Source organism: Enoplosus armatus, chromosome 5 (assembly GCF_043641665.1).
Source record: "Enoplosus armatus isolate fEnoArm2 chromosome 5, fEnoArm2.hap1, whole genome shotgun sequence".
NCBI lineage: Eukaryota > Metazoa > Chordata > Actinopteri > Centrarchiformes > Enoplosidae > Enoplosus > Enoplosus armatus.
The window spans coordinates 20,542,805-20,568,597 of record NC_092184.1 but is presented as its reverse complement, the minus strand read 5'-3'; the positions used below and the strand labels follow the sequence as shown (position 1 = coordinate 20,568,597).

The window sequence follows — 25,793 nt, the reverse complement described above, 5'->3', positions numbered from 1 at the left end:
ATGGAGGTGTTTATTGTAAAGATAAGGGCACAAGATTGAATGTTTATCAAGTGGATACAATTGAATCAAACTTTTTCCGCTTTACTGCATCTTGCTGTTTACTTGGAGACAAAATGCAAAGTGCTGGAGGCATTCAGAGTCAGGGGACGCTCAGTGTTGTTGTTGATGATGTTTATTCTTCATGAAAAAAGAGCATTCAGATCCCTTTAGTAAAAGTAGCAATACCACAGAAGTGTAAAAATATGCTAGTAAATGTTCATTCAAAAGGTTTAGAAAAGAGAAGAATTAACAGCAAAATATACCAAAATTCTCAAAAATAAAAAGGTATTCATGCAGAATGGGCCTTTATTTCGGATGTCCTCTTTGTAATCATATTTTAATTAGAGGCCTCCCTCCCCTTCATGTTGCATTGTACAAGTACAATATTTCCCTCTGAAATGTCGTGGAATGAAAGTAGAAAGAAGCCCAAAATGAAAATACACAAGAAGAACACTGTACTTACATGCTGTACTTGAGTTCATGTACTGTGTGTTGTTATTTTCCACCACTGATTCAAGCACCTTCACAGGCTCAGTCCTTTGCCCCTTTTGGTCGTCTGCTGTGACATTGGTCGACACGGTAGGAGTCCAGATGTCGTGTATTTGGGCCATATGCTCCATATGTTCACTGACCTTATGAGTCCAAGCGCAACACAGACTGTCCGTTTCACTGCAACAGCTGGGGCAGCACGGGCTTACTACAGCCAGCGCTTGGTAATCTTTTGGTGCCATGCTATCATATGTGAAATAATCATCTGCTTATTCATGCGGAACATCACAGACAAAAGCGGCTCCATTTCTTTATTTCCATTTCTTTAAGTGCTGAGCTCTCAGAGTATTGTACAATGTGAATACTGCTATGCCAACAGCACCCCCCCCCCCCCCCTCCCCAGCACAGGCGTAATTTCAAATCGGCTCACCTTAGAGATCAAAGTCATCCTTTTATAATTAGCTTGGCGACAAGCTCTCAAAGTGAGGACGACCCATTTTCGACACACTTTTTAATTAGCTTTACTGTACTCAATTATAGCCATAATGAATTTGTCTCATTCTGTCTGATATTGTTAGTAAATGCACGCTGCATCGCTGTTTCAGAAGCATTCAGTGAAACTAGAAAGAGCTGAAACCACACATTTCTTCTGTAGGTCTTTGAACATCCCACGTTTTCTGTTTTGTTTTGCTTTTTTGAAATGTGTGACCGCATCGAAGTAGGTTACACAGACTCTTCCTCCCCAAAGCAAAATACAAGTTGACACACACTGAAAAAACCAAGCACACAGCAGCAATCAATAGAGAACCAGTCCTTCATGTGTATTTGTGTATTGATCGCTGTGGTCTCTCTCACGCTTTGCTGCCCCTCCGGTGTTTCAAGGCCTTAGTGGTCGCTGATATTTTCCTGTCTTTCAAAACACACGCTCAAACACTCATGTATCTTTTGAAAACATGCAAGATGCCTCTGAGTCCAGATCCTTCTGCACTGCCTCACTCCGTGCATTTTTGCATTTTTAGAAGTACCCTGACAAGGTGGATAGGAATTAAAAGAAAATGAAAAACCCAGCCTTGTCTTTTTGTCTAAAAATGTAGAGCTGACAATCACAATTGCTTGCAAGTGCCTGGTATAAAAGCACCACTGAACACATCAACAATCCTGTAAGACTCTGTGGTTTGTTCTTTTGTTTCATTTAGTGAAAGATGAAGGTCTAGGGCCTTAAACTGAGGTCAGTCAGTGATGTATGATGGTTTTTCCCTTTTTTGTGTTGTTGTTTTGTGTTTTATTGTGATCTAGAACTCAGAAGCAGAACTCAAACACAGACTGGTAACAGTTAATGAAATTCATTTTAAAGTTGATGGAGGTAAGTTGTTGAGCAAGCCGGAGTCTGAAGGAGGAGAGGGCTGGCAGGCTGACAGGGGAGGTGCTAGGCGAGTATGGAATGATCCTGAGGCTCAGGCACACACAATGTTAGTCTGGTTGTCAAAAAAAACACAAGGAAATACTAGTTTCAAACTTGACCTTAGCGTTAAGAACCATGTTGGCAAACTGAACGATCTGGCGAGTGGACTGGAGAGTTGAGCTGGTGTAATATACTGCAGGGGCTTGATGAACGGATGAGTTGCATGTGTGCAGGTGGATCAGCAGCAGGTGAGCGCTACGCCCACACACACACACACACACACACACACACACACAAAGACAGAGCAAGAGAGAGGACAAATAAGGGACTCACAAGAAACACAGGGAAACTACCACTTATCAAGATCTTCAAATGTGATGTTAATTGACTCAGCTGATTCTTTCAGGCAGTATTTCACCATTTTAGAGCACTTGCAGGTATTCAAATAAAAACTGTCAAGGAGCTGTCAGCTGTCACCCCTGGCATCCAGGCCTTATTTCTGCAAACTGTAATTACATGGCAAACTGCAAAAATAAAAGCTCTCAGAAAAAAAAGAGATCCAGAACTTAGAAGACAAAAATATTACCTTGATTTTCTTTTTCCTTACTTGTAGCTTGGGAAAGAAGTAATACTTAACCATATCCATGGAGCTGACTTTGGGTCTCTAAGAGGAAGATTGGGGCTACTGTTAATTTTCACCTTAAAGTGCAAGTGAGCTGCTGACATTGTAGTCACAAACACATCACACACTGCAGCGTCTCAAGCTCAAACAGATGTCCACATAATGTGTAAAACACTTACATACTGAGTTTCATTTTACCTTCCACAGTCTGTCCACACTCTTGTCTCAAGGTCTAAAAGTCCTTCTTTAATGCGCCTCGTCCTCCGCTTCCACAAATCCCTCTCATGGCTCAACTGGTTTTAAGCGGTGAAATCAATAAGACGTCCCAGCTCTCACTGGGCTTCAGAGCAGCTTTTAAAAGACGTTTTTGAAAGACTGCCAACCAAGGATGGTCTTATCATGTCACTTTGAACCCATTCCATCTAAACTATAGGTAAAGTTGGCAACGTGAAGCAAAGTCATGTCTTAAGAAAATGGATCTACTGAGCCTCAGACCTTGTAGCATGAGGGCTTCTATTCCAGCAGCTGCCACACAACAACACCATAAATAAATACATTTTTCTCCTCCTCACTGAAAGCACAGTCAAGATGATCCAGAATGGCACTCTGACAGCAGATATTACATTCCCATTAGGTGAAGACAGGAACACTGAAAGGCTGCCAGAGGAAATAGGTTTGATAATCCGTTGTGAGTGTGTGTGTGTGTGTGTGTGTGTGTGTGTGTTGAGGAGGAGATGAATCCTCAAAGTGAAGTGAGGAGAACGATCCGTCATTGTCTCATTCAGCCACCGACTCCTCTTATAAAAAGTGATGGAAATCTGCCCTCAGGACTCAAAGCCTTCAAGAGGTCAAGAGGTTCGTTTAGATGAATGTGTGTGATTCCTCTGAAATATTAAACTAGACTTTATTGGTTTATGAAATTGCTGACAATTGTACTGATATACAACATGGAGTGATCACGTAAATGTTAAAAATGTCAAAGTTGTTAATACGACTATCAGATTAAAATTAGATCGATGCCAAAGTGATATGTATTTTCACTGACTGGTGTTTGCATTTTAGAAACAAAAAGTTCCCATGTGCTGCATTTGCGGTAGAAAACCAAGAATATTTTGAAAGTAAGGTTGTAAAGTTGTGAAAAGAAGCACTTTTATTCATTAGTGCTAATGAAACCCCCTGCAGGCGTCCACATGAAGCATTCAGCAGCACTGAAGTCACGCTTGCATCAGGACAAAGGTTGTACAGAGGTTTCAGACGTTGTTTCGACAATCTAACAAGCACTTTTGGTTGGAGCATACTGAAGCGGTCCATTCCTTGACATAAGTGTCTCTGACTAAAATAAAGAAAACTTGACTTCTTTTATTACTTTCTTGAGCTGCACATGTTCTCCGTCGTCACAATTACAATATTCCCTCTAGCGCTCGAAGGCAGCACCAGATCACATCGTGCCTGTGCCTCCACTCTGACAATCTAGACATCTTTTTTTTTTTTAAATGGCACCAGCTTGTAGTACAAAGATTATGAACATGTCTGGTGTTGACACGGTGGAGGGCACCGCTCAATAGCTAATGCTGCTGGGATGAAAACAGCGGGCATTAGTTCGGAAAATTCAATATCAATTGATGCAGGATTCAAAGCTCGGCTTGACACAGCAGTTAGTGATTCCTCCTTGAACGGCAAGACAGAGGTACTCAAGCTCAGCCCCAAGGGAACCCAAGGATTAGCTGCACAGTCGATACATGAGTTGCCTCTCTTCTTTTCTACCTTCCAATGTTTCTTTACAGTTACCTCTGCTGATCAAACTCAAGCAGATCACATCTTTTGCAGGAGTGTTGCAAGGCAGAGAAATGGAATAGCTCCCATGCTGAGCTTTGTAGTGAAGTAATTAGTTACTCCGAGGATACAACAGCTAACTGATAATTAGGTAGACTGGTAAATGGCTAAACAGGGAGTGATAATGAAAGGAATCTTACATTAGCAGTATGCGAACAGTATACAGTATGTAAAGAACCACTTTTGTGATCAAGTCCGTCATAATGATCCTGTATATTGCAGCATCACAGTTTTCACTGGGCCAGAGAAACACGTGTTTCCTGACTGTTATCCTTGGTGACATAAGCTGTCGCAGGCAGACGGTAGAGCCACGGTGAAACTTGCTTGGGTAAATGTTAGCTTGTCGTAACCTTTCAAAGTCCTGAATATCCCTGCTTCATTATAGCCTACAGCTCTGTTGCTCCTCCATTCAGCAGCACGTTCCAGCAGATGACATATTTTTAATCAATAAAAGACTAATATCAGTAAGACCATGACTGATTGGTCTGTTTTGCTGAATGTTGTGTGTAACTCATTTTGTGATCCTTGATGATGTATGAAGTATTTTACAGCAAAATGTTTATGAATGAAATTGCTTGTATTTGCTTGCATCATAGAAGTAACGCGTGAATAATGATGAAACTTGCGTTAACAAGCCTTTACAGCGTGAAAAACATGTATGTCATATATTTACATGCATGTATACATGTTGAAGTACATGTTAGACATATTTAGAATACTTGCTGTCGTATACTTTATACATTTCCTGATTAAAAACCAGGGCATGTCAGTAGAGAAGCAAAACACATCTCCTTTGTTCATGAGTGAATTCTCTTATCGAATAGGTTCAATATTCTTCTGTACTTTTACTTCCATGTTCTTTTAGACGTCGTTGACCAGGAGAAAAAAACCCTCTTCTTTCCTAATGCTTGCTGAAACCAGCTTGTATCAATTTTGAGTAGGATTAAAGTCCTCTTAGTTAGTGTTAGCTGAGCTCCAGAGAGGATTAAGAACTGGAGATCAATTCATGCTTTGGCCTTTGACATGGGAAACAACTGCTCAGGCTCTCCCATATGAACTCTGCTCCATTATTATAATGAGGGATGGAGTTTGTGAGGAATGCTAGTGGGCATTTTACTGTCTAGAACTCTTTTATATTACTGTCTTCCAAACTCACAAATAGGGAGCTATTGGTTTACTGTGACAGTATTGATGTCGGGATTAGATTTGTTTTCTGAGAGTAACGGCCCACGAGTACATGCAAGTTTGTCAAATCAGTGTCATTTAAGATTAAATTTTACAAACCTTATATTGAACAATATTGTACTACTTGGATAATGACAAAAACTAATGTAGCTGGTTAATAATGTGCTCCTTGGCCTTACACGTAATGGTAGTAAGCTAGCTGGACATGCTAACATTACATTAAACTGCAGCTTACATTAGACCAGACAAACACGCTGTTTAATCCTTTTTTTTTTTACACTTGGTCTTGGAAAGGCAAGTATCGCTCTTACTAGAGCCAGTGGACACCACTTCAGCATTTGGAGAAATCCAATGATTGACAGACCTGCTTTACCAACTTAGCTATGATTGGACAGTGCTGTCTGAGGGAGGGGACTCGGCCATGTGACTCAGGCTAGCAGTACATACTGATTTGGCCAAAATGTAGCATGTCGTATGCAGTATGCAAACAAAAGCAAAACTATGCAGTATGTCAAAAACATCTGGATATCGTACTAATTCGGAAAAAACCTCCAGTATGCATCGGACCAGTCTACCTCACCCACTGTGTCACACAATGCAAAGTGCTGGCGGTGGTTTGCCCTATAAATAAATTGATTTGATAGTTTCATACTGCATAATAATATGAAAGCAGTACGCTGTATGCACTGCATTTGTCGGTTGTATGTAGTAGGCGGTTCCGAATACAGCCTCAGTCTTTGTACACTGCTGTGAGTCACAGCCATCATTTCCTTTTCCTTCCAGATGCGTCCAAGACGGACGTCCCGGAGGACTTTGACATCGACATGGGTGACCCGGAGACCGAGAAGGCGGCCGTCGCCATCCAGTCCCAGTTCAGGAAGTTCCAGAAGAAGAAGCGTGACGAGAAGTCCTAGTGAGCGTTGCGCTGCTCTGCCACTGTGTGTAGAGACGGCAGGTGGAAGCGACGGCACAGTGACGATGGTGTGACATTTGCATGTAAACAAATTCATACCTGTTGGAACTCCAGGGGTTGTGATGGGGTTGGGGGGGTAAGAGAATGCAATAGCCTGTTAATCATATGACATGTCTGTGAATTTTCATTATCCTATTATTATAATTACTATTATTTATTATTCCACTGCTGTATCAATAAATAAGTAACAGAAAGAGTTACAGAGATCTGGTTTCTGTCCTGTTCCATATATCATGAAGTCTAGCTGGTGTTTGTGTTAGAATATGTTTTTGTACTTATCCTAGCCTCATAGTTATACCTGCACCATGCCTTTCTGTACTGCCTAGGACTATGTTTCCCAAAAACACTTGTCTTTGTGTGAGTTGATGGAGCAAAAGGTGATGTTAGCTGAGTGACGGTTGTTTTTAGGAAACTTAGCCTGGAGCTTTCCATCCTGAACAGAATATTTCACCCAGAGGCATTTTTCTTACCTGCATGGTACTATCAAGCTGTGTATCAATGTACATTGAATAAATAAAGACTCTGTGTGGAACTTGTGTACAGTGCATGTAAATACCAACATCTGACAAACACCTTGAGCTACATATCAAAAGTGGCTGTTGAATTGCTGCAGTATGTCTAATATATTGTATTAATATACACTCTGCAGGGATAGCAGAGGGACTTATATTCTGATGACAAACTATTAATAGAAACCTCTTCAGAATGAGCTCGGCTGAATCTATTCCCTTCTCAGCTTGATGACCTTCTCCATGTAGAGCCAGGCTAACTGACTGACTGATTCCCACTGAGCTGTTCTCAGCTGTAGGCACTTTAAAACACATCAAACAACATACACCTGCATACATATTGTATATTTTAGTTCGGGATTAAAGTTGATATTTCACCATGGAGTACAGAATGATTTGGAAAGTCAAAAAACAAACTGAATTTAAGGGAACATTGGCATTTGATTCTTGTCTTAGCTGCACAGCTGCTGCTCCATACTTTGTTTAACTTTCCTTCTGCTCTGTGTAAATGACTGGGCGGCCAAGATCTGGGCTGCGAGGCAGCTGTCACAAACAAGCCTCACTCCTTTTAAAGTTGATCACAGAACAGCACAAAGCTTCCATCATTATACTGCTCAGGCACATTATGTGGTCTCCCTCATTAGTCTGCATGAAGAAACATGTGAAAGCACGCTGGCAAAAAATACTGTCTGTGCTGCAGCCTGAAGGTGAAGTCCAATATTTGGCAAGGAATATATTTCATGTCACATGGATACACATAATTTGCTAGTTTCCAGCAAGCAATCTATCTAAACTTCATGTGGTATTTTGAACAGCTCTGTGGATCACAATGTCGGCCTGTATGCAGACATTGTATACAGATATTCATCGTCCCCCGAGGATGAATCCTACTGACTTTGGTGATCCTCTGACTTTTCATTACCAGGTAAAAGATTTCACTTAGCCAGTGAAATATCTTAAGATGTACAAGATGGACTGGCAACTGGAAATTTGGTTCAGACATTTATGTCGCAGGGTGAATTGAAATAAGTTTTGTCATCCCTTAACTTTTCATCTAACGCCATCATCAGGTTAAAATTTGAATCTGTCCAATACTTACAAAACCCATCAGCTTCAGTTACACTTTGTGTTTAGAGCTAATTCTAAAAAGTTAGCATGCTAAACATCAGGATGTTAGTTACAGTACAGCCTCACAGAGCCGCTAGCATGGCTGTCTTGTTTCCACAGCAGCCGGATGAACGTAACACTTTAAAATCTTATTTACACCTGCAGGATATAATTATGTGATGGATATCAAGGTTTTTAATAATGTCCCATGCGTTGTCTTAAATAAACCTGATTAATAAAGGGCTCCACTTTGCATTACAAGTTTAACTGTGAGGAATTCTTTGAACCAGCAGTTCAACAACACATACATGACCATAATGTAACCTAGAAAAAGTAATTTTACACTTTATAATACACTGAAGGCAGTCAACCATGGCAGGAATTTAAACTGTCAAAGGTTAAGAAGAAGTTGCACTGATTTTCTTACAATCGGGATCATGACACTGCAGGATGTGTCACTGAACTGGATTATATCAAGGTCAGTGATGACCTTTGCACCCCAGGGAATTGATCCTCACAGCAGATCAGCTTTGTAAGCCTGAGAGGATTACGCTGCCATGACAAGTGTGCCTTTCCTTGGTGTCCACAGCCAGATGTTTTACAGTACGAAACAAAGAAATAAAGTGCATCCATTACATTTTTATATCTCAATTTACCTTTAAAAACTGTCAAAAATCTCATTATTGTACAGTGTCTGAATTTCCAGCTAACAATTAAATACAAAGCAGATTTGGTGCCATAGTCTTCCTCCCTAAAAGGCAGTGACCTTTTGATTTCCAGTGAGGGTCACTGCCTCCTGGAAAAAAGTCTCACTGCGGCTCCTTGTTTGTTTGCCTACTTGTTTTATTTTCCACCCAGATGACTTCTAAAAAGGATACAGCCGAGTCATCCAAAGGCCCACAGAGAATAACAGCCCTCTCCCAAGCAGTCTCCTCCTCGTGCTTGTGTGTGGTAATGGAATTTAAATCATAATATTAACATACAGAGATTTTCTGATCTTGCATAATGACAAACCCCTCTCCTCTTCCTCTTCCTCTCCTCTGTGCTGCTCTCAGCTGAGAAGGCAGACTGGGAGCTTGAGAGTGAACTGTGTCATCACCTCTGGGTGCTCACTTCGTCCCTGGAGTGCGGCTGGCAGGTGTTCTTCTCTCACCTAGAAATTGGAGATAGATTACTGCACGGCGCTCTCCCGACAGACTTGTACTATTTTGGAGTTAATGTTTTAGGTTTTAAAGTCAACAGAGGCGCCTTATGTTTGAGTAAAGACAGCAGAGATGTACTTTAGACCAGTTTTGGGAGTGGTGGAAATTGAGACTGTAGAATTCAGTGCATGTCTTCCGTTCTGCCTATAGAACAATGACAGTCCTGCAGACAGCAGGATAACACATGGTGGGTGGGGCATTTTCTTTAGCGCTCAGGGTCAGTAAACGCAACATATAATGTGAAGGCAATGCAGATACATAGTCCATCAAATTATCTGTGCTCTGTTCCTCTACTATTCTGAAGGCAAAGATGAATTCAGCGTTTATGGCGTATTACTGTTTCCTTTGCTTATGTCTGGACAGCTGCAGAAATCTATTTCACACTATGTGGTTATTGATAATAATTAATCATCCGTGTTATTATGAAAACTGACAGTTTCGTGATTGGTTCACACACTGCTGCCTACATCCAGTCGCGCATGCATTTGAAATCTGTTCATATTGGTTCTTTTCATGCATATATATATATGCACAGGTTTTCACAGTCATATGGAAGACCTACCACGTCATGCATTCTTCCTGCGTTATTTGATTTGTTGGTTGAGCCGAGGGTAGACTCAGGGTCCCTTTAGATGGGGAGATGGATGATTCCACTAGGTTTGATTCATTACATTTACATTAGTCATTAGTAGCCTGTCACACTAACAGTAATCTAATCAACGAGTGAGTGTGCCTGCTAGCGTGGTGTGAGGAAATTCACTGTCAGAAATAACAGCCTACTGTGTGTACAAAAGACTGGAATTAGACTAAAGACTTTCACTTCATCATACACTAAAAGCTTTCAGAAAAAGTCAGAGTTGATCAGCGCCTAGCATCAGCGTTTCCCTCCTCTCTCTGTTGGCTACATGCAGTATTTTAGCTTTAAAGTTGATTTCTTTGAGGTTTGCACAGTAAAGTTTCTCCACCGATAAATCTCATGCAGCGAGGAGACAGGGAACTGAGTGTTGATGGATTAAATCAAAACTCACTTCTCACAGTGCAGAACAAAGCAAAAATTTCTGCCGTCTCTCTGAAAGCTGATTAAAACTTCATATTTGCATCGTCGTTGTCAGAAATACAGACAGGTGCCTGAGGAGTTGGTTTTAATGTTTTCACATGAAACACACTTTAGTGCTGTTCTTCTTGCCTTCACATCAGCCTCCAATAATGAGTAATTGTTGAGTTTACAGATCTAAAGTCATTCATAAAGCAATAGAAGCTCTATGTAACATCTGTCGGTTTTAATTATGTTTCAGCACAACAACACAAAAGTTCTGATTTAAGTGTATTTCTAAAATATACATGAAGTTCCTCTCAGTTTCTCTTGAGTGTAGATTATAAAGTGGGGTGATCACACTCTATATTGATTTGTCAGAATGGCCACAATTATTAAACCCAGGTTGAAAAACACTGGATTTTTCCTTCAACTTACTATTTACTGTCTAATATCTTATAGCCCTATATCATTAGTGAAGCTCAGTCAAGTTCAGTCAAGAAGACTATCTTTTGCTCATTCATTCACATCCCTCTCTATTCCTGTTTTTCTAATCAGCTAATCATGGGTGTTTACGCTCACTATATATTTCTGTTGCCAAAACTTAAATCTGTTCTCCTCTCGCTTGCTGTCAGCTGTCGTTTCAGTATGGATCTGTTGCGACTCTCCTCCACCCCGTTCACCTCCAGTCATCACCTTCAGTGTCCGGGTTCATCAGAAGTCCACTCCTCCTCGCATCCAGATCTTCACCTTTCACCACCATCACCATCGGGGGGGCCAAGACTTTTCCATTTCTTATCTTTATTATGCATGTGTCAATAAAATATTTGTTCTCTAATTTAAGTCTCTCCTGATTGAAGTATTAAGTATGTTGTATTTGAGACCTCACCGCCCATCAGCACATGAACAGCATGAGCTGAAAGCAAAGAAACAAACTAAAGGGCTACATGCAATGTTCTTGAGCAAATATCTCTGTAAATAAACATATTTATTTCTTACATTATTTGCTAAATGATTAACCATGAAGGATTATTAGGCTAGAATAATCTAGGTGAAATTTTTTAAATGAACCCAGCAGCAATTGCTGATACTTTTATATATAGCCTTAGCTAGCTTGAGCAATAATAATACTGCGAATGGCTCATGGCATTTTCATCAGTAAAGATATCTTGAGCCTCAGGATGAAGGTAACGTTCAGAGGCAGCTGATGACCATTGACCCGTGGCTTTAAGCGTATACAGGGGTGACGGTTGCTGCAGCTGTAGCTGCTCCAGTACGAAATGAGTGAGCAGTGTAAAGTCTCTGAGCCTGCAGGACTGGCAGATGATACAGAGGGGGGGAGGAAACAAACATCAAGTCACTGGTTTCTCCTCCTTTGTGGCTCAGGCCGGCACAAGGACGTCATTTAAGATAACAAACAGTGACCAGAGTAACTTAATGTCAGATTCTGAGTGTAAGGAAGATGTGGAAATAGTGTGAACATCAACATTTATGCTGCAGGATGATCATATGATGGGCTTAGCATTTAGTAAACCAATCAGCTTTGAAACTAAATGAAAAACTGCTGCTGTGAACAAGTGTTAGAACAAGATCATCGCTGCCCAACAGGATCCCTCTTTCTCTCCTTCTATCTGCCATCTCACTCTCTCTATGTGTGATGGAGTATATTTTCTCATTTTATCTTCGTATTTGAACAGCGTCCTAGATACCTTACCCCCCCCCCCTGGCAGTACTGCTGCTCCACTGACCTTGTGATTGTGAATCAACCCCAGAAACCAGGTGCTATTTATACCAGGTTCTCTCCCTCGCTAATGAGACCTCACCTTCGCTGCTGCAAATCCCTCTTCAAAAGTGTTTTCATGGGAATATATGCTGTACTTTATGATGATCTTTCACCTCTCTCTTTTATCTCAACTGCATTTTGTGTGATAATGAGGCTTCCAGCTCCCATTCATCATGTATGTAGATGATATAGTAGCTTGAGTGCTACACAGAAGGACATAAAATTTACACAAAGAGAAACATACTTTTGGCAACAATAAACAACAAAGGGCAAGTACAGAACAAATGAAACAAATGAAAAGATTAGTGGGCCAAAAAGCTCAGTGAATACAAATAGGTCTTTAGTTTAGAATTAGAAACAGAGAAGGAAGTGCTAGTTTGAATATCCAGTGGAAACTGGTTCCACAATGGTGGAGCAGCGACGGCAAAGGCTCTGTCCCCTTTTAGCTTTAGTCTTGACCGTGGGACATGCTTATTAATGGGAACGTCTGCCTCTTCCAAACTGTCTCAATCACAATACAAAGCATGTATTTTAATATGATCCAAGCAACTCTGAACTTCGTACAACTGACAATGTGATTGTTCCAGCTAAGGGTCCTTGCAGGTACAGAAGCTTGTACCTGACCTGAGGAAACAACATTCAACAAAGGCTCCCGGATGGATTCGAACCAGAGACGTAACATAGTAAGAGTCTCAGCCATCAGGCAACCAGCAAGCAAAGACCCTCTAAAGCGGTCGGGTGTTGTGGTTCTGATGTTCTCAGATTTGTGGTAAGTCCTCGTACAGTGCTTGTATCAAAGCCACATACTATATGTTACTGTTTTCAGGGCCTTTATGGTCCACTCACGTCTTGTATTTAGATGTATACAGACCCAAGACCTGCTGCAATGACCCGTGTCATCTATGCAGAGAATCTTGCAGTAAGCAAATGAATATACAGTGAGTGAATATCATAAAATAGCATGACAAAAGGTCAGAGGAGAATGCTCAGATTTGTTCAGGACAGCAGACATAAAAGTACTCACAGCTCAATATGAAATGTCCGACTGCACAACCTTTTGAACCTCAAAGCAGCAGGTTAGCGTCTACTTCTGTCAGCTGACAGAAAGACTTTAAAGAAGCAGTGGGCTGTTGATCCCAAAGCCATCTTATTGAAGACTGGAAAACATCTTCGAGTCAAACTGATTTGGATGTTGGTCAGAAGTGACTCCATGGATCCACCCCCCAGCTCTGTGTTCAACTCACTGTGCAGATTGGTGGTTTTGGAATATTCTTCTGAGGAGATCATCATCACATCAGGCCTCTTGATGCCAACGTAGCATCATTTGAATTTCACACATTCAGCATTGTAGGTGAGTAGGTGCATCTCTTCATGCATTTCTACCCTTTTTCCCCAGTGAATACTTTGGGCAGGATAATACACCATGTCATCATCTCAGGATGGCTCCGGGACCATGTGACTGCAGTTTACCAAATGCCTGCACAGATCATAACCCAACAGAGCACCTTGCGCTAGAAAAATGCAGGAAATGCATGATGCTATTGAGTCGGTGTGGACCAAAATCCCTGAGGAATACATCCGACACGTTGCTGAATATATTGTCAAAGAATACAGCCTGAATACAAAACTGGGTCTAACAGAGGGTACTGTGTCTTCAAATCTTTCTGGAGTTGAATTCATTCCTTTTTTGCAGGGAAATTATAAAGTCATGAAATATATAAACATATATTTGAAGGAGCGCTACACTCAGAGGATATTTATCAACCACTGTGGATTAACCTGAAGGTCACGATTTGTTTTTCTCCAAGTAATGTTCCATTTTCCCTCCATCTTTGGTCAGTAAACAATATACACAGTTGCAGCAGGACTCAAAAGATTTCATCTGTCCAGACAAATAGCTGGAAATGACAAGACAATCTGCTTTTAAGACTCCAAAAGTAAAAATATCAGGTAAAGTCACATCCCTCTCTGCATTTTTTGTGCAAATAAAGTCTCCCTTTATTATGCAATCAGTAGAAAGACTGCATACATAGTTGCAGTTGTAATGTAATTGCATTAACAGTTAACAACTGTCTGGGTGTAACATTGTACCTCGATAGGTTACAAAGGTACAGGCAAGTAGTATTTTTTATTATTTAGTATTACCAAGGTACTACAAGAGCGGTTATAGGTGCAGCCCTCATGTCACTCCTGCTGAACTGAAAGAAATCATCTCAGTGATGAGTAACTCTCTTATTTTGATGTTGCCGGGAGAATTATGTTTATTTATATATATTTTATGTAATTATGTACTGCATGACTTCTTTTGTATTTTAATGAATACTGCCAGAAACGTTCTCCTAAGGGACAGTGCAGTGAAGTAACATTGTGTTGTCTCACTCAAGACATTGACTTTAGCACACGAGGAGAGTCTCCAGACACAGCGAGCGCACAAGCAGATCACTGAGCAGACAACGCGCCTTTCTCACGATCCGTCATTGTTGAATGATGAAATATGATGCAATACTCTGAAAGATTGACTCTTGTTTAGTTTGGCTGTGTCACAGTCCTACTGGAAAGTAGGACTTTTCCTTTGAGATGCCAGCTACATAGGTTACCCTCTAAGTCCCTCGGTTGACAGCTTGAGCTCAAATCAGATCAGTTGTGTGAGCACAACATACAGTGAGGCAGTTGGTGGAAGCTTATCTAAAGCATATTACAATACCAGGAGTGAGTCCAGAAGCTGTAGTGAGATTCAAGCCCCGGACGCTGGTTGTATTAAAGCCCTGCTCCACACACAGCTTTATTAAAGATCAAAAGCTAACTCCTCATTATGTAGCACGCTACAATGGGTTATTCTTCTGTGATACAATGCATTCAACAGGCTTCTGGTCTGTGTCCAATCATCTATGACCAATTACAAGTATAATTAACAGCCCCTTTAGACATCGACCTCTCTTAATAAGACTCTCCGTCTTTTAATTGTGGTCATTAACACATAAAGAGGAAGATGTGCCAGTCAGTCGCTGCACATCTGTCCTTCAGACATCAACATTGTCCAAACATTTAACATTGAATATATTATGTTTTACACTGCAATTACTTCAGTTCAGCAATGAAGAGTTTCCTTTGGATTGATTGTGCACAATGTATTTGAATCTACAGAATGTAGTGAGTGACCGGGCTGGCTAAATGAATCTTAAAATAATCAAGTTAAGTGTAAAAACCTTTGTTTCCACTTTCACTGAGAATAATTAGCAGGTTTTTAAATAACCCAACAGCTGATCACGGATTTTGCTGTTTATTATTTGTGCTTGTTCAAGATGCCTTTGCAGGACTAAGACATGCATTAGACAGCAGAGAGCTCAGAGAAGGGTAAAAGGTAAAAAAAAAAAAAACCCAAAACAGGATACTTTATTTTGACTGACCTGGAAGGGAAGCTCTAATAAAAGAAGAAATGTTTAAAAAGGCTATTGCTATTACAGCCCACAAGTCCACAGCCTTAATCCATGGGAAAAGTAGGTGTGAGGGTATATAGTGACCAGTTAGCTGCTGTGAACACATCACTCTGCCCTATCTGACAAAAGAAACTCATGGGAAACAATTTTCTTGTCAGACACATCCTCTTCTCCTCAAGTCCTTTAACTGAGGACAAGGACGGACGAGCTGGTGGATCGATGGAACAGTCTGAGACACAGAGAGAGAAGAGAGATGGAGGTCAGAACAGAGTAGAGAAGAAAAATAATGGGTCTGAAAGAGAGATAAACATAGAGAGCATGTTCTTGTGAGGCCACAGAGAGAAGTGACGATGTGAGCGATGAGGGGAGTGTTGTGTGAACACAGGGGGAAAGTCCTTCCGTTTGATGCTCTCTAAATTACCCCCCTGTCTCCTGCCAAATCTTCGGGCACCTCATTATGAAATCCAGTTGGGAGGACACTGGTCTATTTTTAACCTGCTTCTGCTCATTGATGTTGCACGTCACGCTATGGCATTCTTCTGAAAATAAGCAATCACACTCGAGGAATTGCCAGGGGGTACTTCTGCAGTAGGCAGGGCCTGGGGAAAGAATGTATAGGCTCAACTAGCTTAATCTGAAAAAAAGGAAGTTAAAATTTGATTTTATATTGTTATTATAATATTTAATCAGCTGTAGCTAACACCAAAACCTAGATTAATGGATAAATGATTGAAATAGATAGCTAAGCTAAAGATAATGAATAAACAGTTGTGAGCTAAAAGTGTTGGACAAAATGTTAAATAGATAACTAAAAGTAATGGTAATGGCAGATAGCTAAAATGAATAAACAGTTGAAACTGTTAAAAGTAGCCTAACATATAGATGAAAAAGCTAAAAGTAGCGGATAAATTGTTGAAATACCTATTGTAAAAGTAAAATGGTTGAAATAGCTGCAAGTAGTGAATAAAGGTTGAAATGTCCAGCTTCTGCCCCTCCAAGAGTTAGTTGTACATATGCAAACCAAACCATAACCAAACTGACCTAAACACTATCTACTTTTATATTACCAATAATGTTATAACATCAACTTCAAATGAACAAATTTCATCAGACAAAAAAAAAAAGGTTGCGGACCACTTTACAATCTTATTAGATTTGAAACCTCCTCCTCCCATTATTCTATCTCAGGGTTTCCCTCTGGCTGCTGAGGGCGGTGGGAGGTGTGATGATGGCCTTCAGCCAGGAGGCGAGTCACACACTTACACTCAATCCTGCTTCTTCGTAATGTATGAGGGCAACTGCACAGTCATAAAGTCTCCTCAGTGTGCAGGTGGGCCATCTATCTTCATTATGCTACCACACACCAGAGAGAAAAATAAAAATAACTGCTATTATTGTCATTCACCCGCAGCACATTTCATATCTAGTGTGACCATTTTCTTGCAATCATTTATAGTAACTGCATGACGTTTTCCTGGTGGATCTGAGTATTTCAAACATGCAGCAGATGATTTTTGTTGCATGGATAAAAGACAACAGATAATCTCAGATCACTTCCTGCTAAGCAGCAGAAATACTTCAATCTACATCAGAGGCATTGATTTCCCTAAAGATTATTAAAGTGAGTGTGTATTTATTGGCATCAGTAACTGTGCATGCAATCTTTTCCCTGCTGTCTCATCCACATTCTCGGGCGCTCTGGGGATCAGCGTGACAGTGTAAACCTGATCTAGGTTCCAGTGTCAGCGCTGGCATGAATAATTCACAGTGTTCAGGGTGGTGTGCTCCTGCAAACGGAGGACACACACTGGAACAGACTGCCGGGTTGCCCTTGATGTCTCTCTCCAGGTTGTCACAAATAGTTCTGGTGCTGAACTATCCCTTTCCAGCTGCTCCACAAGCTCCACAAGCTCACTCCTTGTAAGCAGCAAATGGACTCAATTCAGTGACTGCACAGCGCCATCTGTTGATCAAAAGCAAGACACAGCTGCATCAATACAAACCTGTTTTGAATGCCTTTTTTGAATGCGTTGGTTCATGTTCGTGCCATGCCAAGGTTGTTCTTCACCTTTGCATGAAATCTTCTCTCGCCAGCTTTCCATCTGCTGCAATTCATTTACGCATGAAAACAACTTCCACACAGGAACAATCCTGCTCAGTAAACCTGACAAGTTTGTTTTATTGTTATTGCTATATATTTGTGTGCTTGAGCTCAGTTTACGCAGTAGGTTGATATGAAAATATTTCCTCTACTTAGTGTCAATCATAGTAATCCCTTCAAACAAGTCAACCAAGAAGTTTATTGCTGAATCCATTTTTGTTCAGGACATTTTTTGTTTGTTTTGCTTTAAAGCCAAGTCTGCCAAGCTAAATTGTCTAGGAGAAATGTAAAGTGTATATCATTTTATCTCTATATGCCAGATATTCTCTTGGATATCAGGTTTAAAATGTATTAGATCGCCACAGTTGCCCTTTTAGCAGTTTGACCCTTTGACAACACAACCTTCAGGTAATGATTGGCAGGTGGCACTAGGGACCATTCTGGCTACTAGCACCAATATGTTAGACCTGTGACAACTTTGGGAACCACTGACTTACATTACATCAAAATTAGGTGCTTTAACCACATGCCAGTTTTCAGCATGATTCCTGCTGGCAAACTGAACAGTTAATTATCAGGCTTAGATTTGAGGATGGTCCTTTTCAGATTTTACCAACAATCAGTGGTGGAGGACGTATTCATAATTTACCACACTAAAAATACTCTGTTACAAGTAAAAATCCTGCATTGAAAAAGTATAATCAGTAAAGTGTACTAAATTACTCAATGCAGAAAAATGGCCCCTGTGACTGTTACTATGATACTATTATGTATTATATCATTAGATTATTGCCCACATATTAAAATGAGAGCAGGATTTTACTGTTGTAGTGGGTTGGGGTGGAACTAATTTTCTATAGGACTGCAATTAATAATTATTTTCATTATGTATTAATCTGCTGATTATTTTCCCATTAATAGATTAATAGAGGTTTGTCGCAAATACCCAGAGCCCAAAGTGACGCATTCACAATCTTTGTTTTGTCCAAACAACAGTCTAAACCTTAATATGATTAAAACTAAAATTATCAAAACAATTAAAAGAAAAAGTAGCAAATCTTCACATTTGTGAAGCTGGAACCATGAAATGTTTTTGCATGAAAAATGACGATTATCAAAATAGTTGCAATAAATTTTCCGTCAATCGTCTTACCGATTAATCGACTAATTGTTTCAGCTGTACTTGTATACACTTTTGAATAGTTTAATTTGTGCAAAACATCATAAAGCTGTCAGATAATTGTTGTGTTGTAAAAAGTACAATATTTCCCTCTGAATGTAGTGGAGTAGAAGTAGAAAGACTAAAGTAATTCAAGTACAGTACTTGAGTAAATGTACTTGGTGGACTGTGACGGGTCTGAATGGAAAGTATAGTATAGTAGTATAGTAGTATAGTAAGTGTAGGTTATAGAAAGTAGGACAAAGGAGAGCAGACGGACAGGAAGAGGAAGAGAAACAGGAAGAGGGAAGGATGTTGTGCTCGATCCACATGAATCAAAGTCAGATGTGTGCAAACATGACTAAGGACTTTATTAACCAAATCATTTTCCCCATAATATCCACAAATAAAAGTGATCTCTTTATATATATTCACATTGTATAATTTCATAGTGTGACAAAAATTCTCTTTTTTTTTTTTTTGGATTTCCAGCCATTCCTATTAATTGTCATTTGATCAGTCGCCATGCAGTCGTCAGAAAGGTTGAAAAACATTACGATTGGTCAGCATTGGCGGTCGTGTCTGGCGTCACTCTTCTTCTCCTCTATTGGCTCTTCGTAGTGCTAAAAACCCCCTCAGTTACCCAATCACAGATTTCATCACACTGCGACAATAAAATAAAAATAAATTAAGAAAGCAATGTTCTCCTGCAGAGTGCTCCAGAGTCCTCCTCCCTTTCCCTTCTCGTTTTTTAGATATTTTCTGTTTTTATATAATAATAATAGTAATAATAATAATGACTATAATTGTCCTTGATATAAATTCAATAGTATTTTTTTCTCTTTCTCAAATTTTAAATAAATCATTTTGGCAATCCTCATATGTTGTCACTTTAGAATAAAAGAATACTCAAGTAGAAAATAAAAACTGTGAGAGAAAATTCATCAGAAGAGGAGCGAGGTGTGAGAGAATGAAAAGTGTGAAAGCAACAGAGAAGAGCGCGAGAGGAAAGAAAGAAAAGAGTGAAAGAAAGAAAGACAGACTCAAAGAAAAGCATCCACTTCAGACGCATGTCAGAAACGGCTCTATATACAACAATTTCTGTTGTGGAAAACTGTCCATCCTGTGCCTGCCGTCTGTCTCTTGTCCTTCCTCCTCCAGTGAGTCTGCAGTAGTCCTGTTGTCTGAAGCAGTCCGGTGTGTGTCCCAGTGTTATACCAGAGTGTAAGACTTGGCATAGGGGTTGTTGCTCTGTTTCAGGTGTCCTCTGGAGTCCAGCAGTGACTCCTGGGAAGTGCTGAGCTTGGCAGCCTGTGCTTGGGCTAGGTCTCCTGAGGAGGAGACCTCTGCCCGGACCTCACCCCGGGCCTCTCCCCTCTCCCGGACATCCCTGTGGGGGAGTGTGGAGGCAGTTCCTGGCTGCCACTGCTGCACCTCCCTGGGTGAGGGCACTTCCATGGGGGTGGGCTCCATGGGAGGTGGCCTCTTCAGGGTACGGCTCCTCTGGGGTTCCAGGCAGGTCTGGCCCATGGCTCCTCCTCCACCTCCTCTTGTTTCGCCTGTAGCACCAACTCCACTTGCTCCTGCTCCTCCTCCTCCTCCACTGCTGCTGCTGCCACTGCTGCTGCTGACCCCTCCACCTCGGGCTGCCAGTGGCACGCCACGGTTCAACAGGAAGTCCATACGGAGGTAAGGCGGCAAGTGGACCAGCTCACCTCCTGGGAGGGAACACACGGGGAGAGAAACAGGTGATAATTAAGGTTTAGTTCAATTGCAGTTTATCTCCACGCATAATATTCTGACGATAGTGAAAATACTTTAAATCAGCGTTGATTGTTTTGGCCACTGAAGGGCAGCTGAACAAGCTGTAAAGACAACAATGATACATCATCACTATATGAAGTTGATATGGATGAAGGGCAGTGATTGGTCACTGCAGACGGTAGAAAAATGAAGCCTGTAGTACACGATCATTAATATTTTATCAACTTAAAGGGTTGTTACGGTGAACATGTTAGCAAGCAGTTGCTTGTTAACACATCCAGCAGACTCTGTGCTCGGAGACTAGGCACATCTGAAAAATGTCCAATATTCCCTCTCTTTTACCTGTTTTGCTCTCCGCCAACTCCCGAGGGAAATATCCGACTCTTGCTAAGTTTACGCTACTTGCCCAGCACCAAACAGCAGACAGACATAGTGTTGTGTTTTGGGTTTTTTTTTTTTTTTTGCGGGTTTTTTGCTGAAAACGGCCGAAAACCCCAATGAGAGTGGTGGGAGTGAAACAAGACAGCAAAGTTTTGCGGACACTAAAAGGCTCCGCCGTGCTGAGGGGAACTGCACAGTTGGGTGATAATGTAGTCAGTTGTTCATGCTGTACAATACTATTGATTAGTGCAGCTTTAATTAACTGTCAACTACATGTAAATAATGATATTACAATAAAATCATATGTGTCATTTTAGTCATTCCCCTCTGATCGAGATATCAACACTTCTGAAAACACTGACACTAAAAAACAATAAGGACCTTTTTTTAAATGCCTTCAGATGAGCTTCTATTCTGATGGTATGAAATATCTAATACAATGTGATGACCACCAGGATCACACAGCATTGCCAGACTACAGAATCCTGCCATCTTGGTTCCATGATGAAATCCACCAGAGAGTCCCCTCTGTGTACAGTGTGTGCTCTCAACAGGTCTGAGTTTCTCCACAGACTCCATTTGTATTATTCCTTTCCTCTCCGTTTAAATTAACCACATAGAGAGTTGAGATCCATATTTAACTCACACTCACACTGTTACATTTGCTCACCTCGGGCCCTTCTGGGATGATGACTCACATAACCATTATTGTAATGTAATAACAATTTTCACCAAGTGTGAATCCATCGGATTTAATAGCTATCAGGAGAAATGTGCAAAACGTAATGTAATAGAAAGCTGAATGTCACAATGTTATCTTTGCTATCATTGTCAGGGACTGATGCAATGATTAAGTTATTAGTTATTATAAGTTATTATTATTATCTTTTCTTACTGTGAAGAAGCTGAAGGATGGACTATATGTTTTAGCCTACATATACTACATCAGTCCTTGCTTGGTAATTATCAAACCTTCTCTCTGCTGAAAGTTTAGTTGCACTGTTGGAGAGGAAGAACTGGAGTCTCATTAGGAAACAGAATAACTTGTAGACGCCCATAGCAAGATAAACCAGGTCAGATTTAATACCTTAACTGAGTGATAAACCACGATTAAAAGCTGTCTCTTCAATCTTTAAGTAGTTGTCTGCAGTGTTAGATAAGAGGTAGAGAAAGAGAGGGAAAGACACTTTGATTCGGTTCAGTGAGTTTATGGTGCCTCTATTGCTATTGTATCCCTTTTACCGATTGGATTACATATTTAACAGAGCAAATTAGTCCCTCACTGAAGGGTGTTGGGTTGCCAGATCTAGTGGGACGGCACTGGAGATTCAACACTTGATGAGCTGAGGATCTGTCTGTATTGTTTCATGACTGCTGAAGCGTTCATCTTCACATTCATCTTTCAGAGGACCAGAGATCAACAAGCGTTTACAGGAGTACGATTCATCGCTCGAATCACTTCTCAACACGTGTCCTCTCTCCCACACGTGCCGACACACTCACATGTACACAGCCCACACACGCACGAATGTAAGTATGCACTGTATGGACACACACACACACACACACACACACACACACACACATACACACACATACACACACACACACACATACACACACACACTCCCTGCCAGCTAATGCCAGAACAGGCAAGGCCGTCTCTGCAGACTCAGTCCCACATGTGACCTTGGAGAATGGATTTCTGGGTTCACGGGGAGAATGCATAATTCACTGTGTTTTATAATAAGCCCTATTAGTGCCAGTATAGATGATGAATGGCCAGGAGTGTTAATTGAATTAAATGTAGATTTAAGTGTTTCTGTGGGAGCTCATTAGAAATGTAGTTTGAAAATTCATCAGCCAGTAAATCGTACAGTAATGGGACAGTGTGTGTAATCAGAATACAACAGCAACTCTCTGCCAGGCCATTAATCTGCGTAAGTGTCTGTTGCATCTTCAGCTCAGTCCGCACTGATGTCTTTATGTTCTCTGACCTGTGTTTCCGTATTGTGTGTGTCATCTGGGGTCACACATACACACAACATATTTACAGGCCTATCATAAGCTGACTGCTGCCTGTAGCCCTGTAATTACCAGCGCTGCTGTAAAAGTTTATGAGCAAAGTGCAGAGGAATAAGCTGTAATGGGACACAGGCCCAGTGGATTTTGCTCCTATGAGGCGCTGAAGATGAGGAGCACAAATAAATAAACCGTTACTCTCATAACGACTTCGTCGGGTGAGGTTGGTCACATGAAATGAGATGAGAGAGAGCGATGAATGAGAAGCTGTCCCTCTGCCTTTGACCTTTGCAATGGACAGGTGAGGTCAGTTGAGGTCAGTCAGATGTAATAGAGACAGAGACAGGGTTGAAGCTGGGTCATTCACCAGCTGTCAGTCAAACTGGCCTCTGCACTGGTTCTGGGTTACAAAAGATTAATATTGTAATAGTGTGGAGCGACCATTTGTAGTTCATCTCACACTTAGATTATGAAGGTGAAAAGTGATTAATTGATAGCCAGAACTGTGTTGTCTCATGGGAAAAGTAGACGGACTCCCCTTGTCCCCTTGTACTTTTGGACTTGGACTGTTTTCATGGGTTGGGATACGTCCCTTTGTACCAATTGAGCATTATCTTAAAGCTCCACTCAATATTTTAACATGAGCGTTGGTTCAAATGACTATATGTTATGTGAAAGGGCTCACTTGTATTGATGAAGCCACAGAGACTCTGCAGTTCCCCTCAGCTCTATGGAGCGTTTAAGCATCTTTTGGTTTTACGGCCAGCAACTGGTTTAGTCTCACCACTCTGCTGCGGCAGGCAGCTGTGTTCAACAATCAGATATAGGCGTAATATCCGTGTTTCCACATACATTTGGAACATCATGTAATATTACCATGGATTAGTTAACAAGAAATGAACAGTCAACCTGTTCATATGAAGAAACAAACTCTTACAATAAGGATGAACATTAGTCAGAGCAGCTATTTACAAAGGCTTATTATCATTAAAGCTTTTGAGATCCCAGTGATTAAAACAATATGTGTAAATCCAACTGCCCCTCACTGTATCTGGGTACTTAATGGCTGTCAGAGTTGCTGCAGGCCTCTCAGAAAAACCACATTCTTTCATCATTTTACAGTTCATTGACTGTGGAGTCAGCCGAAATACTTTTGACGCAGCTAAAAAAGCTGGAAATGCTAATACTCTAATGGAAATATATAATATACCTTTAGGCCTGACTCACTCACGACACAAGAAACGTACTTCCAATTTTTCTGCTTCAACCGAACTTTTTATATGAGTGCATATTGCTTGTTTTGTGCAATATCAAAAACTATTTGTTACAAATAGTCGACAACCCACCAGGAAACTGTAGAAGCAACACAGCTTGATTCTTATGCCTATAATGTTTCCCCCAAAGTAAGTGACACCAGAGTCTAGCACTCAGCGATGCCGCACCAGCCTGGAAGGCTAAGAGTCTGGTATTACACCGAACCGTCTCCTCTGTGGCGGTAAAGTGCTGTTTTGTACTGAGTGACAATAGCGTCAGATAAGGTTGACAGATAGCCTTTAGTTGCCCTCTAACCCTGGTGAACTGGAGATATGAGTCTGCCGTCCTGTGCACAAACGTTCAAAACATAATGAGGCCTGAAACTTAAGAAGCAGATCTGATGGCCTCAACTCTTGTCTGGTCAAACTGAGGATTCTGGGACTGTGTACCCTTGTGCACACACACACACACACACACACACACCTACATTTCTGGTCCTCGGACAGGACACCTCCAACAACGCTAATTATAGGTGGCCCCAGACACACTATAACACGACAGCAGAGTGGGGTGATGGATGAGCTGTGTACATGTGTCAGGTAGAAGGGTGTCTGTGTGTTTGAATGTCTGCGCTTCTGTGTGTGGTCAGCTGCCCGTCGGCATGCTCTGCCAGAACTCGTAATTGATCTGCAGGGCTACCTGGAGGAGCAGAGGGTCACGTAAGGTAAGACTACAACCTGAGAGGAGGGCAAAGGACAGCACAGCAGGTTTCCTCAAACTGCAGATGTAACGAAAAGGCTTTTGAGACGGAGCCTTCATGTAGTTCAAAAAATAACATAATTTACTAGCAAAAGTTTTCTGTTTTCTTGCAACAAAAGGCACCCCTGGGGTGCTATTGGAGGAACTGCATCTCATAATCCTTGTTCACAGTGTGTGATGGGCTTGCTTACTGTGTTAAGGCTTTAAAAGTTGGAGAAAAACAAGGAACGACTCCCACAGAGGGCTCAGAAAAAAAAGCTGTAACACTTCCACAGAGTGTAATGTACTGTGTAATGGTTTAATGAGACTATACTGTATGTAGCAGCAGTCTGAAGACTAATGGGATGCACCCCAGGGTTGAAAGCTGATCAAAGCTGAATTTAAATAGAAGTTGGCCATTGTTCTTAAGAGTTAATTGAGGGGCTTTGATGGACAACAAACTAATAAAAAGTGATACCATCTAGTTTATTACAGCCTGATTGGCAAAAACAGCCTGAATAAAAGAAACCAAATTATTGAATTATCATCTGTTCTTCCAAGAGAAGATGTGTGACACCAGAGAATATAAAGGCTCATAGATTGCTAATGGATTTCACCATGTGGTTTTGAATCTTTTTTTCAATTAAAATCTCTAATATACATACAACATCTGTTATACATACGTCTATCCAATCGAATGAAATTAAGCCAATTGGACCCATCACACTAGTAGCTACAGTAGCGGAGCAAAATAATAGCA

At 40.9% G+C, this 25,793-nt stretch overlaps 2 protein-coding genes across 9 annotated transcripts in view; one reads left to right on the top strand and one right to left on the bottom strand.

The window, feature by feature from the left end:
* Positions 1-6,484, top strand: part of pcp4b (Purkinje cell protein 4b) — a 30,446-nt gene extending 23,962 nt beyond the window's left edge. Inside the window, exon 3 of the mRNA XM_070906444.1 lies at positions 6,354-6,484. Within this exon, the coding sequence (XP_070762545.1) occupies positions 6,354-6,484 (131 nt within the window). The remainder of the gene's footprint in view (positions 1-6,353) is intronic.
* Positions 6,485-20,086: 13,602 nt separating this feature from the next.
* dscamb (Down syndrome cell adhesion molecule b) overlaps positions 20,087-25,793 on the bottom strand; it is a 121,594-nt gene continuing 115,887 nt past the window's right edge. For 2 of the 8 annotated variants that reach the window (XM_070905253.1, XM_070905254.1), the window contains one exon: positions 20,087-20,592. In XM_070905253.1, the coding sequence (XP_070761354.1) occupies positions 20,087-20,592 (506 nt within the window). The remainder of the gene's footprint in view (positions 20,593-25,793) is intronic. The other 6 variants (XM_070905260.1, XM_070905259.1, XM_070905258.1 and 3 more) reach the window with 6 other exon arrangements.